Raw genomic sequence first — 18,162 nt, 5'->3', positions numbered from 1 at the left:
TCCGCTGGAGAGCACATGACTACCTGTGTGGTAGTGACCACTTCCCCATCTTCCTGTCACTCCCCCAGCGTTATGCCCATAAGCTTTAAACAAGGTACACTAGGAAGCCCTATGCTTCTATAAGGGATATTACAGGAACTGTAGCGATTATAATAGTGTATCAGGTGGAGTTTGCGTCTATGTCCTGATCACAGTATGTAGTGAACCTGTGCCCCTTCGAAGCCCTCTTGAAGCCGTGGCTGTCAGGATAAGGACGACGCAGGAAATAGCTGTCTACAATGTATATTTTCCTCCAGATGGTGCAATACACAGAACACATTGGCTGCACTGATTGATCAACTCCCTAAACCTTTCCTACTTTTGGAAAATTTTAACGTTCATAACCCCTTGTGGGCTGGGGCCAAGCTTACTGGCTGAGATAGGGAGGTTGAAAATTTTCTTTTACATCTCGACCTCTGCCTCTTAAATACAGGTGGCCCCCACACATTTCATTGTGACACATGGCACATACTCGGCCATTGATCTCTCGGTTTGCAGTCCTCCCATCTATCCACTGGAGAGCACGTGACGACCTGTGTGGTAGTGAGCACTTCCCTATCTTCCTGTCACTCCCCTGGCATCATGCCCTCGAACGCCTACCCAGACAGACTTTAAACAAGGCAAACTGGGAAGTTTTCACCTCTGCTGTAACCGCTGAATCTCCTCCACATTGTGCCATCGATGTTGTCGTTGAGCAAGTTACTACAACGAATTAAAGAGCATCGGCGAGCTCTACAGCAACATAAGCGGCACCCTTCCTTACAGCACCTAATAGCCTTTAATCAGCTCCGTGCCAGGTTCTGCCAGCCCATAAAACGATGGAAACACGAGTGGTGAGAGAGGTACGTGTCGACCATTGGGTGCCATATGTCACCTTCCTAAGTCTGGACGAAGATCAGACGTCTTTTTGGTTACCAGCCCCCAACAGGTGACCCCAGCATTAACAACAATGGCGTGTTATCTACCGACGCAAACGCGATTGCCGAGCAGTTTACTGAGCACTGTGCTTGAGCCTCTGTGTCAGACAACTACCCCCAACCTTTCGCACCCTCAAACCGTGGATGGAAAGTTCTCTCGTTCAGTACACGCCACAGTGAACCCTGTAACACCTCATTTACAGAATGCGAGATCCTTAGCAGCACCTTTGAACATTGTCCCAACACAGCTTTTGGGCCAGATCAGATCGACAGTCAGATGATTAAACATCTCTCGTCTGACTACAAGCTACATCTTGTTGTCACCTTCAACCAGATGTGGTGCAATGGCATCTTTCCATCGCAGTGGCGGGAGAGCACCATCATTCTGATGCTGAAACCTGGTCAAAACCCGCTTGATGTGGATAGCTACCGACCCATAAACCTCACAAACTTTCTTTGTAAGCTGCTGGAACATGTGGTATGTCGGCAGTTGGGTTGGGTCCTGGAGTCACGTGGTCTACTGGCTCCATGTCAGGGCGGCTTCCGCCTGGGTCGCTCTACCACTGATAATCTTATGTCCCTTGAGTCTGCCATTCGAACAGCTTCTTCCAGACGCCAACATTTGGTTGACATCATTTTTGACTTACATAAGACATACGACACGACCTGGTGACATCATATCCTTGCCACATGGTATGATTGGTGTCTCTGGGGCATACTCTCGATTTTTATCCAAAACTTCCAGTCGCTCCCTACATTCCGTGTCTCAAGTCGGTGCCTCCCATAGTTCCCCCCTGTATTCTCGAGAATGCCATTCTGAAAGGTCCGTATTGAGTCTCTCTCTCTCTCTCTCTCTCTCTCTCTCTCTCTCTCTCTCTCTCTATTTGTGGTGGCTATTAACGGTCTAGCAGCAGCTGTATGGCCGTTGGTCTCACCTTCTATATAAGTGGATGACTTCTGAATTTGGTGTTGCTGAGGGGCGACTACAAGGAGCCATTCACAAGGCACAGTAATGGGCTCTACCCATGGGCCCTCAGTTTTCAGCTGCGAAGTCGTGTGCCATGCATTTCTGTCGGCATTGCACCATTCATCCAGAACCAGAACTTTACATTAACGACAATCCACTCACTGTAGTGGATACATAATCTATTCTTAGGACTGGTTTTCGACGCCCTGTTGATTTGGCTACCTCACCTTCATCAGCTTAAGTGGAAGTGCTGGCAGTATCTCAATGCCCTTCGCTGCCTGAGCAACACCACCTGGGGAGCAGATCGCTCTACGTTGCTACAGCTCTACAGAGCTGTTGTTCAATCCCACCTTGACTATGGCAGTCTGGTTTACAGTTTGGCGGTACCCTCACGTTCCGTTTACTCGACCCTGTGCACCACTTGGCGCTCAGCAAGTCTGGTGACCAGTGTCCTGGTGTGGCCCAGAGTCCCTCCATTGATGGTTCGGAGTGCACAACTGCTCGCCAGTTATGTTGCACACGTTAGTAGTTCTCCTATGCATCCAAATTACCATCTCCTTTCCCTAACCACCGGTTCATGTCGTGCATCGGTGGCCCAGGTCAGGGTTTACAATTGCGGTTTGCATCCTTTCCCTTCTGTCTGAACTGGCGTCCTTCCCATTACCAGCTCTCCTCGAGGTCCATTCATGTACACCTCCATGGTGTACACCTAGGCTGCAGATTCATCTGGATCTTTCATATGCCCCCTAAGGACTCTGTTAACCCTGCAGCTCTCTGCTATCACTTCCTCCCGATGCAACGAACTTGCTGACAGGCAGTTCAAACAGGCTACGTGGAAACCGCTTCTGGAGATGGGCATCTCTGAAACTGACGTGCGCTCTGTCTTACACCTCAGGGTTTTTTGGCTTTGGGAGACAGAATGGCATAACAATATGCACAACAAACTGCATGTCATTAAGGAGACTACGCATGTGTGGAAGTCTTCCATGCGGTCCTCTTGCAGAATCAGTTGTCCTCTGCCAGCTTCACATTGGCCATATGTGGCTAACGCATGGTTACCTCCTCCGCCACGATGACCCACCTCGGTGTCGCTGTGGCTCGCACATGACTGTTGTCCATTTCTTGCTGGACTGCCCACTTTTAGCCACTCTGTGGCGGACTTTTAACTTTCCCAGCACCCTACCTTCGGTGTTGGATGACATTGCCTCAACAGAAGCTTTAGTTTTACGTTTTATTTGTGAGGGTGCGTTTTACCATTTTATCTAAGTTTTAGCGCATGACCTTTGACCCTCTGGGTCCTCCACCCTAGTGCTTTTACGATGGAGGTTTTAATGTGTTGCAGAGTGGCTGGCTTCTCCTTTTTATTCCCATGGTCAGCCAGCCATGGTAATCTGCTGTCTTGTTTTGATCTCTTCTACATATTTTTTAAGTGTCTCTGTGGTTTTCTTTTCCGATTTTGTCCATTTTAGTGTTTGTTGCCCTTCTGTCATTCTTGTGGCGTCCCTGCATGGAGTCCATTTTGTTCACTGTAGCCAGGGGGGACCCAAGGATAATAGAGAGGTCACTGCAGCTTTTATCCTAGCCATTGAAGGAACATTTTGTCTGAGAAGGTTAAGCTCATAGCCTGTAAGTGTGATGCCAGGCCTTATTTTCCTCCTCTGGTGAGATGTTTTAGGTGCCAAAGGTTCAGATGTATGTCGTCCTACTGTTCTAATGAGGCTGCCTTTGGGGCATGTGGATGGACATCCCATGAGGGCAGCCCTTGTGACCAACTCCTTCAATGTGTCAACTGTCCAGAACCACACCCTCCTCAATCACTGTAATACTCAGAGTTCAAGAGGGAGAAGAAAATTCAAGAGTATAAAACGCTTTACTGCCTATCTTATCAGTAACCAAAGAAAAAGTTTCAAAGAGTTCGTATCACTGATATGGTTTCAAAGTTCGCGACTGTTCTCACACTTTGTACCCCACGCAATCACAAGACTTGCATGAGATCTTCTGACCATGGTCATATTCCAGGGCCTGCCGTACCATTGGGGGTAGGGAATGTCAGTTCCTCGTCCCTACATTTATAGCACTAGTGATTCCCACACCATCAATGCAACCAGAGATACTTAGTCTTGCCATCTGACCGAACTCCATTATTTACTAGCTATTTACTCTGTAATTGGCGTAGCACTTCAGGAAATACAGTTCATGGCAACACACCTCCGTGCTCTGAAAAACTACAAGCCCTGCTGTACCAATCGTGTTAATGTCAAGAGAGTGCTTGGTTTGGTCTGTACCCTCATATGCTCTGATAACTTTCAGATAGCAGGTGCCCCTTACCACTGCACTAGAGACTATGGCTGCTAGTGTCTACCTGCCAGTTTGGATGACAATATGTAATGAGTATCTACTCCAGACAGACGTTTCCAATGTCAGGAGCTGAGAGTTAGTGGAACATCTACCTCCTCCTTCCTCTTGTTGGGGACTCAGTGCACATAAGCCTCTGTGGGGCAGAAACACTGTGTATTGCAGAGGCCGATTACTAGAACACTTTCTTTCATAATTGTACCTCTGCCTACTCAGAACTTGAGCTGCAACACATTTCAGTGCAGTCCGCAGAACAAATTCGGCTACTGATCTTCTAGTTGGAAACCCGAGTATCTTAACCTGGATTCAGTGGTGCATTCACGGTCATCTTTGTGAAAGCGACCATTTTGCTATTGTTCTCTCCCTCTCAACTCACAGACATCTGGAACATGCCCCACATTGGCCACTTCAGAAAGCTGACTGGCAGGCTTTCTCCTCTACAGCCACTTTTGCAGCCTGTCATGTGACGGATATTGACAAAATGGTACAGGATACTATTGATATTATTAATCATGCCACAGCAGCATTGATACCCTGCGGCTCATCCCAACGATCAGTGGTGCCATGGTGGTCTGAAGATTTAGCCACAGCTACCAGGGGATACTGCAGGGTGTGTCGGTGCCACAAGTGCCATCCCCTATGGCAACGGAAGATGACATTCCCCAGAAAGTGTCCTCCCCCAAATAGTTGAATTGCGTGGAGATACAAAGCCATGACAAGAGGATGAGGAAATCGAATCTTAAGGGCACTATGGATAACTCATGCACTGTGTAAGGTACCATTCCCCATATGGCCCACACTTCTGTAGAATTTGGAATGTGAAATGTCAAACCATAAAATGGGACCTGAACTTACAGGGCCGAAAAGTGAGAGTCTCCTTCTAGTCGCCTCTTACGACAGGCAGGGATACCTCTGGCCTATTCTAACCCCCAGACCAGCAGAGGGAAATAATGTGTTTCTGACTCATGAAACAAAGATGGTACTTACTGCAAGTGGACACTTCAGTGAAGTGACCCGCAAAACAATCAGCGAGTACCATGGGATCAGTGCAGTTTTTACCATTGACATGGGTGACAGATCGCCACAGATGTTACTTGGGACGATGGGGTGTGGGATCACACAGTCCTGCTTCCTTTTCTTTAATAAAAACCGCACTTTCGCCCACAGTCGCTTGAATGGTATTGAATAGGCCAGAGGTATCCCTGCCTGTCGTAAGAGGCGACTAAAAGGAGTCTCTCACTTTTCGGCCCTATAAGTTCAGGTCCCATTTTATGGTTTGACATTTCACATTCCAAATTCTACAGAAGTGTGGGCCATATGGGGAAGGATACCTTACATGGTGCATGAGTTATCCATAGTGCCCTTAAGTTCAATCTCCTCGTCCTCTTGTCATGGCTTTGTATCTCCACCTGCAATTCAACTATTTGGGGGAGGACACTTTCTGGGGAATGTCATCTTCCGTTGTCTCCTGTCCTCTTTCGACCCCATGACAGCATTGGATTTCTCTATGCCCAATATCCAGCATGGTAGCCAGTCCGTTGTAGTGGGGCCATCATGTACCCATTTGGTGGTAGCCCCCTGACAACACTGCTGATGCCTCAGCTGTAAAACTCCCCACGTATGCCAAGGAGTAGATGCCTGTCTTGCTGTGGCATTAGGATCTCCGGCAAAAGCCATCATGCCAGGTGGCCTATGTTGTGGCTGGGTGACGCCCATGGGGAGAGCCCCTGATCAGAGTGGGTGGCATCAGGGCAGATGACCCACAATGAAGCGGTCATCTCTTGCTGGTGACTGTACAGCGCCAGAAGTCTCTAAGAAGGGCTAGATCTAGTACAGTGCTAACAGATATGACCCTAAATCGTTTCCCTCCCCCGCTACACCATGGGAGGAATGTAGGGCTACAGATAGAAGAGAGCCATATTCGCCTCAGTATGTAGTCTGTAGCAGAATAGATGGGGACTTCTTTCTACCTATGAAGGCTCAGTTTTTTGTTGAACATCTTGAGGATAAGTTTGGGGAAGTGATAGCGCTGTCCAAGATGAGAAGCAGTATAGTCTTGATTCAGACAGCATCTCCAGCCCAATCCCGGGCGTCACTGTGACTGTCAGGGTGATATTCCTGTTTCCATCACTCCCCAGAAAAGTCTCAACGTGGTCCCCAGGGGATTATTTTCCATGTCGACCTCCTCTTGCAGTCTGACGACGAGCTCCACGCCAGTCTTGAGCAGTGGGGGTTTTAATTTCATCCGGCGCATTTACAGCAGACCTAAAGACAACAGGGTTGCTCCGATGCCTTCATCTTGGCCTTTGAGGGTGATTTATGGCCTGGCTCCTCTCATGTGGAAGGGGTCCCTTGGGTCCCTCTGTCCCAAAGTCTCCACTAATGCCGCAGTGGACACTCGCCAGTGTCTAAAGGAACCAAAAGCTGCTGGACGAAGAGCTTCACAGTCTTCCGCCGTGCCTGAAGCTACTTCGGAGAAGTCCTCCCATGTAGCCCATAAAGAGAAGCAAGAGGGCAAGCAAAGAAAGAAGTCTGCTTAGAAAAAGGACACTTCGATGGCCCCAACACCACCACTCCCTACCAATTCTGCATCTGTGGATGAGGTGGAGATCTCAGCATCCCCTGAGGACCTGGATCTCACTGATGCCTCATCCACAGTAGGACTGGATACAAATACTCAATCGATGGCAGCAGGTGACTCTGAGGTGTAACCTGCGTCCTTGCATGCTTCGTGCCTTCCCAGCCTCACGATAACGTCATCCTCCAGTGAAATCGCGGCGGTTTTATCCACCATGTGGCTGAGCTACAACAACTGTTAAGCTTTACACCCGCTTTCTGCATTGCCCTCCAGTAAACCTGGTTCCCGGCAATGGAGGACTCCTGCCCTTTGCGGCTATAGGGGATATTACAAAAACCGTAGCAACTGTAATAGAGTGTCAGGTGGAGTTTGCTTCTTTGTCCTGAACTCAGTATGCTGTGAACCTATGGCCCTTCAAACCCCTCTTGAAGCTGTGGCTGTCAGGATAAGAACAACAAGGGAAATAACTGTCTGCAGTGTCGAATCTTTCCTCAACTCAACCCAGCCTCTTGGGTGCCATACATCACCTTCCCAAGTCTGGACGAAGATCAGATGTGGGTACCAGACCCCGACAGGTGTTACTGGCATTAACATCAATGACGTGTTATCTACCGACGCAAATGCAATTGCCGAGCACTTTCCTGAACACTATGGTTGAGCCTCTGCGTCAGAGAATTATCGTCCAGCATTTCGAATCCTCAAACGGCAGATGGAAAGGAAAGCCCACTCTTTCACTGAACGTTACAGTGAACCCGATAATGCTCGTTTTACAGAGTGGGAGCTCCCCAGAATCCTTGCACATTGCCCCAACACAGCTCCTGGATCAGATCGGATCCGCAGTCAGATGATCAAACATCTTTCGCCCGACTACAAGCGACATCTCCTCGTCATCTTCAACTGGATCTGTTGCGAAGGCGTCTTTCCATCGCAATGGCGGGAGAGCACCGTCATTCTAGTGCTCAAACCTGGTAAAAACCCGCTTGATGTGGATAGTTACCAGCCCATCAGCCTCACCAACTTTCTTTGTAAGCTGCTGGAATGTATGGTGTGTCGGCAGTTGGGTTGGGTCCTGGAGTCATGTGGCCTACTGGCACCATGTCAGGGCGGCTTCCGCTAGTGTTGCTTTACCATTGATAATCTTGTGTCCCTCGAGTCTGCCACCCGAACAGCCTTTTCAGACGCCAACATCTGGTTGCCATCTTTTTTGACTTACTTAAAGCACACTACATGGGCAACATCAGATCCTTGCCATATTGTATGAGTGGGGTATCCGGGGCCCTTTACCGATTTATATCAAAAACTTCCTGTCGCTCCGTACTTTCTGTGTCTCTGTGTCCAAGTCAGTGCGTACCATAGTTCCCCCTGTATTATTGAGAATGGCGTTCCGAAGGGTCCGTATTGAGTGTATCTCTATTTTAATGGCCATGGACGGTCTTGCAGCAGCTGTCGGGCCGTCGGTCTCACCTTCCCTGTATGTAGACACCTTCTGCATTCAGTACTGCTCCTCCCCCAGTACTGGTGTTGCCGAGCGGCGCCTACAGGGAGCCAGCCACAAGACACAGTCATGTGCTCTAGCCCACGGCTTCCAGTTTTCAGCTGTGAAGTCTTGTGTTATGCACTTCTGTAGGCAGCGTACTGTTCATCCGGAACCAGAACTTTACCTTAATGACGATCCACTCACTGTAGTGTAGACATATGATTCTTAGGACTGGTTTTCGACGCCTGATTGATTTGGCTACCTCACCTTCGTCAGCTTAAGCGGAAGTGCTGTCAGCACCTCAATGCCCTCCACTGCCTGAGCAACACCAACTGGGGTGCCGATCGCTCTACGCTGCTATAGCTCTACAGAACCCTTGTTCAATCCCACCTGGACTATGGGAGTCTGGTTTACGGTTTGGCGGTGCCCTCAGCATTGCGTTTACTGGACCCAGTGCACCACTGTGGCGTTCAGCTGGCAGCAGGAGCTTTTCGGACGAGTCCAGTGACCAGCATCCTATCGGACTGCTCGCCAGTTACGTTGCACACATTCGTAGTTCTCCTGAGCATCTGAATTGCCGTCTCCTTTTCCCATCCACGGCAGTTCATCTCCCACATCAGAGGACCAAGGTCAGGGCTTAAGATTGCAGTTTGTGTCTGATGTCTTCTGTCTGAAGTGGACTCCTTGCCTTTACCGTCTATAGTCCAGGTCCATTCACATACACATTTATATTGTATACCTTGGCCGAAACTCCGCCTGGACCTTTCACATGGTCCTAAGGACTCAGTTAACACTGCAGCTCTCTGGTGTCACTTCCTCTCGATTCTTGACATGTACTGGGACCATGAAGTGGTTTATACTGAGGCTTGATGGCTGATCGTCACGTTGACTTCTTGTATGTTCATGGAGGACATATTGAACAGCACTCCTTGCCAGATGGCTGCAGTGTTTTCACTGCAGAGCTGGCGGCCATTTCTCATGCCCTTGAGCGCATCCGCTCATGCCCTCGCGAGTCTTTTCTTCTCTGTACTGACTCCTTGAGCTACAAGCTATCGACCAGTGCTACACCCCGCCATCCTTTGGTAGCGACCATCCAGGAGTCCATCTATGCCCTGGAATGGTCCAGCCATTCTGTGGTGTTTGTGTGGACCCCAGGCCATGTCGGAATCCCAGACATCCAACTTGCTGACAGGCTACATGGAAACCGCTTCTGGAGATCATATCCCTGTAACTGACCTGCAGACATTATTACGCCGTAGGGTTTTTCAGCTTTGGGAGACAATGGCGTAATCTCAGTATGCACAACAAACTGCATGCCCTTAAGGACACAACGAATGTGTAGAAGACGTCCATGCGGTCCCCTCACAGGGAATCTGCGGTTCTTGCCAGCTCCGCATTGGCCATACATGGCTATCACATGGCTACCTCCTCCATCGCATATACCCACTTTGGTGTCACTGTGGGTCACATATGACTGTCGTCCACATCTTGCTGGACTGCCCACTTTTAGCCGCTCTGCGGCGTAATTTTTATCCTTCTCAGCACCCTATCTTCAATGTTGGCCGACAATGCACTCAACAGCGTATTTGGTTTTGCGTTTTTTCGTGAGGGGGTTTTTATTGTACCATCTAAGAGTGGGCATTTAGCCTTCTCTCTGAGATCGCCGCCACCCCCCCCCCTTAACTATGTCGCATTTTCTTTGCATTTGTTTGTCATGGTGCTGGTGTTTCCAAACATGTGTTCATCTCGCCTTGTCTTTTTGGGGTAGACATTTTGATGTGCTGCGGAGTGGCTGGCTCATCGTCTTTTATTATTGTGGTCAGCCAGTGCAGGCCTTATGCTCTATGGTTTTAATACATTCTTCCACTTTTCCTTGTGGTGTATGTTTTCCCTGTTTTTCGTTTGTTACATTCATTTTCTTTTTAGATGTGGTGTTGGATGTTTTTGTACCTTGAGCCTTGCTTGCGTCAGGAAAAAGGGACTGATGACCCTATAGTTTGGTCCCTTTATACCACAAACCAACCAACCAAATACATTATTGAGCACCACCCGTTATTTCTCCATGCACATGGCTCTCTATAATACAGTCCCCCTTTAAGTGAATAGGAGCTTCACAACACTTTGGCAGAGTGTCAAGATATGGCCACTGGCCCCGACAAAATCCATAACCAAATGCTCAAACATCTTCTGGCTTTTTAATCGCACTGGTGAGGTGGAGAATTCCCTTGTCAGTAGTGGGAAGGTTTATTATTCCTGTCCTGAAACTGGGAAAGGACCCACATATTTTAACTAACTACCAGTCTCTCTGACGAATGGGCATTGTCAGCCACTTGAACTAATGGTCAACCAAAATCTTTGTAGGTGCCTTTAAGCTGGAGGGCGTATATCATGTTCCCAAAGTGGCTTTTGGGCTTTCCGGTCCACCACAGATCATGTGGTTTGTCTGAAATCTGGAGTGCACAATGCTTTTTCATATTGCCAACATCTGATTGCTGTGTTCTTTGACCTACAGAAGCACACGATACCAGCTGGCGACATCACATCTATCTACACTGCATGAGTGGGGTTTCTGGGTCAGTGTACTCATATTTATCCAGAATATCCTATCTGTCTAACTTTCTTGGTCTCTCAGCAACCAGCATGTATAGGACACTGGAGACTCTCGGGGATTGGTTCTGAGCATAACACGATTCTCTATCGCCATCAATGGTATCGTAAAAGCAGTGGCTCCACAGTCTCTCTGGCACTGTGTGTGGATGATCTTTGCCTGTACTGTGCCTCTGCACCACTGTGCACAATTGAGTGCCATCATCAGGGGGCTGTCTGGAGAGTACATGACTGGGCCATGGTTCACAACTCTCAATTTTCTCTTACAAATTGACAAGATGTGCATTTTTGCTTACTCCAGACTGCACCCACACTGAGAAATTTATCTTCGTGAAAATTTACTTGAAGTCATTTAAACTTTTCAATTCTTAGGTATTTTACTTGACAACGAGGTAACTTGGCTGCTACATGTCCGCTGGCTCAAGGCAGTTGGATGACGAAGCTAAATGCTCTCCATTTTCTTAGTAATTCCTTGTGGGGTGTGAACTGCATAGTTCTGAGAGTTTACAGAGTGCTGATTTTATCCCAATTGGACTATGGATGTGTTGCCTATGGGTCAGCAGCATCATCAGAACTGAGCTTGCTGGATCCTGTTCACCAACTGGCATGCAGCTGGCAATGGGGGCCTTCCGTATGAGCCCTGTTGAGAGCCTCCTGGTGGATGCTGGTTTCTCACTGCTGAGGGTAAGACAACAGTAACTTCTGGCAAATTACACAGTCATAGTCTTTCAGACACCTACTCACCCACGTCTCTGAATGCTGTTCCACAACCAACAGTTTGGATTGTTTACGCATTGCCCATAACTGGGTAAACCAGCTGGGATCCAACTTGATACTCTACTGGACAACTTCCAACAGCCCCCTGTTGTCTGTGTTCCTAGGTCTCCCTCTCGACACCCCCTGTGGTCTGTTCCCTGTCCTGTGATATGGATGGTCCTCTTTTGTGGCCCCCAAGAAAAGCGCTGCTGATCTTACCCTTCTCTGACACATTTCGTTTGATACTCTACGATTACTCTAATTCGGCATGCATCTGTGCTGACGGATCGAAAGTCTATGACAGGGTGTGCAAGGGGACACGAAAAGCACTCTAGGCTGAGTGCTGACAGAGTATACACTGCAGAGTTGGTTGCCACATGTCAGGCTTGATGGTACATCGACTTCATGAGTTACTTAATGCAGCATTCTTCCGATCTCTTTGTGACATTGGCATCCCGCATGCCAGAACAGAGACGTGGGATGCCTTCATCAGAGCAAGTGAAACCAAAGCAGATTTTTATGGTATGACCAAGGGCCCTGCTGGAGACGAAAACACATCCTCATTCATCAGTCAGCGGCCACCAGGCCTGTTCCCGACCACTGTAGATCGACAGCAGTACCAGAGGACGCGATCAACAAGTAGACTATTTTCTTACAGCACTCAGGTGATCGAAAATAGTCCCAGAAGATCAATCCGCCAACTGACCTTATAAGCTGACGCACCATCGGCCAGAAAGCAATTTGACACGACGCCCGGATTTGAAGGAATTTTCCATCCCGGCCACAACATCCATGCAGCTCATCTGCTCGTAGTCCCGGATCGTCAGGGTTGGCGGCTTCAGACTGCGATTCAACGAAAGTAATGTAATGGTGGTCTGGCCTCCATGGACAGCTTTGTGGTAATGCTGTGCCAACCAGTCTCTAGTATTGTTTCTATCTCTTCTGTGGTGGACTTCTCGAGCATGTGACTTATGAGGGAAACATTTTGTTAATCTTCTGTTGTAAGATCCGAAGTGGGGCCCATCCTTTGTTTCATGTTTAAATTTTGTTTTGAGGAATATCGTTCACGTTTTGTCTCTGCTGCTGCAGGTACAAGGGCATATCCCTGTGCTATCCCAAAAATCTTTTGGTATCCAACATCCAGGACCAACTGGTTGACTTTCATCCCAGGCAATGAACTCGCTGACCATCTAGCTAAAGACACAACTACAGGGGCCTAACGTGAGGTCGGAATACCAGGCACCGACTTAAAATTTCAACTTCAATGCAATATTTAGAGACTCTGGGAAGTGGAATGGCAGACTATTACAATCCCAAACAAGTTGAGAACAATTAAAGGGCCCATGAGATGAGATGTGGCATACATCGTTCTAGGCCTCTGGGATAGATGCCATTGTGCTCTACCGACTATGCATCAGCCACACAAGACTCACCCACGAATTCCTTCTGTGTCGGGTTGATCCTCCTCACTGCACCTTGTTCTTTGTGAGTGTGCCCTGCTGGCTGATCCGTGTTACACTCCTAGCTTGCCTGCCTCACTACCTGACACTTATGGATGATGAGACAGCCACCAACAAACGGTTGAATTTCCTGAGGGAGAGCGGTTTTTAACTAAACTGTAATACTCATCCACTTTCAGTGTTAGGTGTGGTTGTGGGGGGAGCGCCTCCTCCTGCAGCAGGTGCCTCCTACGCGACCCCAGGTTACTTTCTTCCCCCTCACCTTTAGACTGTCTTGTGCAAGATGCTACCTGGGTTACCTCTATTTCCTTTCACCTGTCATTTTACAACTGCTGTTAAGCCCCTTTTCAAACTCTTTGACTTGCTTATATAGTTGGAACACCAAGTCCCCACATTTTTATCTTTTTAGGTGTTTCTCCCATGAAATAGAGGGAGAGATGACTACGTAGTAGTTGAGTCCCTTTAAGCAGATATTCATCATTATCATCGCCCTACCGTCTTTGACACAGAACTGTTAGCAATCTTGCAGGCACTGGAGCAGACGAGGCGTACTTCTAGTGCTGAATTCCTCATTTGTTCCAATTCTCTGAGAGTCATTCACTCTTTGCAATGCTTGTACCCAACAGATAACAACAGATAAAGTAGTCCAGAATATCTAGGATGTCCTCCATCAACTACAATGGCTGGGGAAAGTGGTGTATTTCTGTTGGGTACCATGGCGCATGGGTATTGTGGGGAACAAAAGGGGTGATGAAGCAGGCAATTTTTTAGAAATTTGTGGTAAGATCTTATGGGACCAAACTGCTGAGGTCATCGGTCCATAAGCTTGCACACCACTTAATGTAACATAAACTAACTTACGCTAAGGACAATACACATACCCATGCCCGAGGGAGGACTCGAAAAACCGCAAACCATAACAGTGCGCCCTAGACCACGCGGCTGTAGCAGGCAAGGAGGCATGTAGTGATCCTCAGTTATTTTAATGTGCTCTCCCCCTGCATGCTATGACCTTGCTGCTGAGGGACAGAGTCATGCATCGATGGGAAGATGAGTGGCGGGAAGTGACTGACAATAAGCTGCATCGAGTAGAATCCTGTACTCTGCTGTGACATACTTCCTTTTGGCCACAAAGAAGGGATGAGGTCCCGCTCATTCGTCTCTGCATAAATAACTGTGCACCGCGTTTTACTAGACTGTGTTTTATTTTTCTACCAGAGGGCAGCGACAGATTTTCTGTTAAGTAACATTGAAACGAATGTGGTTAGAGTAAAGTTTTGTGATGTATCCAACTTGTTTCAGAAAATTTTAGGGAGATGTTCTTAATATGTTAACATAGTGACTGGTTCCCCCACATTTCTTGTAAGTGGTCAGCCAGTCACATTTCCATCTGCTTTTCGTGTAGCTCTTTTGTGGTTTCACGTCTGTTTTAAACCCAAGAGTAGCACCTTTCACCCTTCTCCACTGCATTAAGACGAGTGAGATAATGGGGTGATGGTGAGTGAATTAGTGTCATTTTGTAGGTTTCCTCATCACTGAGTGAAAACAATTTTAGACTTTTGATTCACATATGTTTCTTTTAATTATGTGTAAGGGCCCTGATAACCCTGGCATTGAGCACCTGGAAGCTCCACACACACACACACACACACACACACACACACACACACACACACATACATACACACACAATCTCATAGCAGCTGTCAAGTTCATATGATGCTTCACCTGAGGTGACTAGTATCACGTCTGTATATCTCCATCTTGGCGGGGAGAAGTCATTTCTCTTTGTAGTAATGTATGTCCATATATTAGTGTTATGAACAAGCTCTGATCATTGACAACAAATGTCATAAGGGAGTAAAAGTACTGTGAGGTGGTTATCAGTATGAACAGTTGTTTAAAGAGCTGTGTACAAGAAAAAGGTAAATCAGGGTTTAATGTCTTGTCTACAATGAACTCATTAGAGTTGGAGCACAAGTTCGGATTTTTGTGTGGATGGGGAAGGAAATTGGCTGTACTCTTTCAAAGGAGCTATTCCAGAATTTGTCTGGAGGTATTTAGGGAAATGATGAGAAAGCTAAACCTGGGTGGCAGAATGGGGATTTGAACCCTTGTCCTCCCAAAAACAAGTCCTGTGTGCTAACTGTTGTGCCATTTCAGTATATGTTCAGAAGAGGTTGTGGAGTAGACAGCAGATATTTCCATTCTACCCAAGTCTGTTTGTAAACAAATTATAGCAGATGATTTGTACTACCACGAGCTTTGGTGCACAAAATTGCGGTGTAGCGGTTAGCGCCGCTGACTGGCATGTTGTGGGTTGCCAGTTCAAACCTGACCACAAGAAAACATTTTTTTATTCAGTATTCATCATTTCTGGAAGATTTTCGAAATTTCTTAATCACTGATGGAAATAAAATCCCACCACTAAGAAGGAGTTGTGACAAATGAAAGCTAGTAGACGTGTTTCTACATTTGAAAGGCGATGTCTATTCAGATACCCCGCCATTCGCATCAAGAGTGGCACTATTAGCGCCACTATGAGGATGCAAATCAGATTTTCTTTAAATACTCGCTGTAATGCTCATGAACGTTAGTAACCTTTGAAATCGGACATGTGAGTTGGTGTTAGTTAAGAATGCCTTTAAGGCAACAAAGAGGTCATTATCAACACCTCACTGAGTGTGAACAGAGTCGTGTAATGTGGTTATGAGAAACTGGATGTTCCTTTTGCAATATTGCAGAACGACTTGGCAGGAATCTAGCTACTGTACATGATTGCTGGCAGCGCTGGTCATGAGAATACACAGTCTGGTCGGCAACATGACACTTCCAAGAGGGAAGATAATTGTGTTTGGTGTATGTCTGTGATGCATCTCCAGCAACAGTTTGAGCTCAAATTGGTTACTTCAAGGACAGCTCAGAGCCAGAGGACTTTTGTGTTTTCTAATGAACGCTGGTTCTTCTGCTTCAGTGTCAGTGATGGCCGTATGTTAGGAGGCGGCCAGTTGATGACATGCAGCCAACTTGTCTGCTTGCTAGACACACTGTACCTACACATGGAGTTATGGTCTGGGGTGCGATTTTCAGCTTGGTGATTCAGCCTGTTCTGCTGCCATTCATCAACAGCTTTCCAGGGAGTGCTTTCCCACAGGATAAGACATGCCAGTACACAGCTGTTGTAACCCAGTGTGATGTATAGGGTGTTGGCAGGTAGGTTTGTCCTATTCAATCACCAGATCTGTCACCAATCGAGCACGTACAGGCTGTCATCGAATGACAGCTCCAGCGTCATCCACAAACAGCATTAAATGTCAATGTATTGACTGACAGGCATGGAACTCCATCCCACAAACTGACATCTGGCTCCTGTACAAAACAATGCCTGATTGGATTAAACATTCTGGCTATTACACAGGTTATTAATGAACCAGCATTTGCAGTGACATATATCACACATTAAGCTGTGATCTTGGAATGTTAAGCACTTAAATATGTTACATAGACAAGTGTATTCCCGAAATGTCATTGTTCTACATTAATTATTTTTTTGGTATTGCGATTTTTTTCCCATCAGTGTATTTTGGAATATTCGATGTTTGAATAAAAGGAGCACTTCTTGTCCAGGAGTTCAGTGCAGTTCTGTTCTGGTTGTACGTTGGTTTCACATAATAAATGTACTTTCAGCGCTTCATTGACGATCCTGCTTTTGGTTTTGGCTCGAGTATGTTTACAACATGACTAATATGAAGACATTTCATTGTGTGCGCTCCCTGCGTTTCTTAGCTAGACACACTGAATCCTTATTTAGTTAGACAGGATAAAAAGCAATATGAAACGGAAACGAGCATGTGAGGATTGTGCAACGGAATGTGAATGGTCGATTTCCGTTTAGTGGGAGAATTTTGGAAAAGTGTGGTTCATCTGCAAAAGAGACCATACATAGGATGCTAGTGTGACCTGTTCTTCGGTACTGCTTGAGTGTTTGGAATATGCGCCAGATAGGATAAAAGGCAAACATTGAAGCAATTCGGAGGTGGGCTACTAGATTTGTTAACGGTAGGTTCGAACAACATGCAAAAGTATTGCGGAGATACTTCAGGAAATCAAATTGGAATCCTTGGAGGGACAGCGGTTTGCGTCCCCGAGTAACACTATTGAGAAAATTTAGAGAAACTGCCACTTGATGCTGACTCTGCAGAACAATTCTACTGCCGCCAATGTACATTTCGTGTGAGGAGCACGGAGATAAGATAGGAGAAATAACTCGTACGGGGGTATATAGACAGTCGTTTTTCTCTCGCTCTATTTGCAAGTGGAACAGGAAAAGAAATGACTAGTAGTAGTGCAGGATACCCTCGGCCGCCCACCGTACGATGGCATGCAGAATATGTATATAGATGTAGAAAACCAGTTACTAGGAAGCTCACTGATGACACACTGTTTGAATGTCTCTAGAGGAATGTTAAAAACTGCATCATCTTGATACTTAACAGTGATTTAATGATCAAAGTATCTAACTGTTGGAGCTTGTATCATCACATTTTTCTGAAAAGAGCCATTGTGATGCTGCTCTACTTAGTTCAACACGTTTGAATGGAATTTGTCAAGTTTAATACAACTATTTTCGAATTGCTGAATTAAAATGTCTGGCTTTGCATAATTCCCATGGCATTTGAACCATATAATTGTAATCAAGGAATATTTATTTACAAAATATCACTGGCAAGTGTTTGTAATTTTGGAAGGTTTTTGTCTAATGCTTTTATGAAATGGAATGTAACTGCTTTTTACAACAGCAGTGTTCTGCACAAACGTAAACTTCCGTTTGTTTGCTTTTTCAACAGGTGCGATGGGAAGACAGTTTGCCAAAAGGAATCTGTGCCAGCTGTCTGTACAAGGTGGAGATGCTGTTCGAGTTCCACTGCTCTGCTGTGAGAATAGACTCACTGCTCAGGAAATATCTCGCTTCAGAAGTGACTGTTAAGGAACAGGTAACACTTTAT

The 18,162-nt window shown here is 46.7% G+C and overlaps 1 protein-coding gene across 2 annotated transcripts in view; it reads left to right on the top strand.

Moving 5' to 3' along the window:
• Nucleotides 1-18,162, top strand: part of LOC124593696 (nascent polypeptide-associated complex subunit alpha, muscle-specific form-like) — a 338,173-nt gene that overhangs the window by 114,772 nt on the left and 205,239 nt on the right. For both annotated transcript variants that reach the window (XM_047131999.1, XM_047131998.1), the window contains exon 2: nt 18,004-18,150. In XM_047131999.1, coding sequence (XP_046987955.1) covers nt 18,004-18,150 — 147 coding nt within the window. The remainder of the gene's footprint in view (nt 1-18,003; nt 18,151-18,162) is intronic.

This window comes from Schistocerca americana, chromosome 2 (assembly GCF_021461395.2).
Source record: "Schistocerca americana isolate TAMUIC-IGC-003095 chromosome 2, iqSchAmer2.1, whole genome shotgun sequence".
Lineage (NCBI taxonomy): Eukaryota > Metazoa > Arthropoda > Insecta > Orthoptera > Acrididae > Schistocerca > Schistocerca americana.
This window is presented reverse-complemented; position numbering and strand designations above follow the sequence as displayed.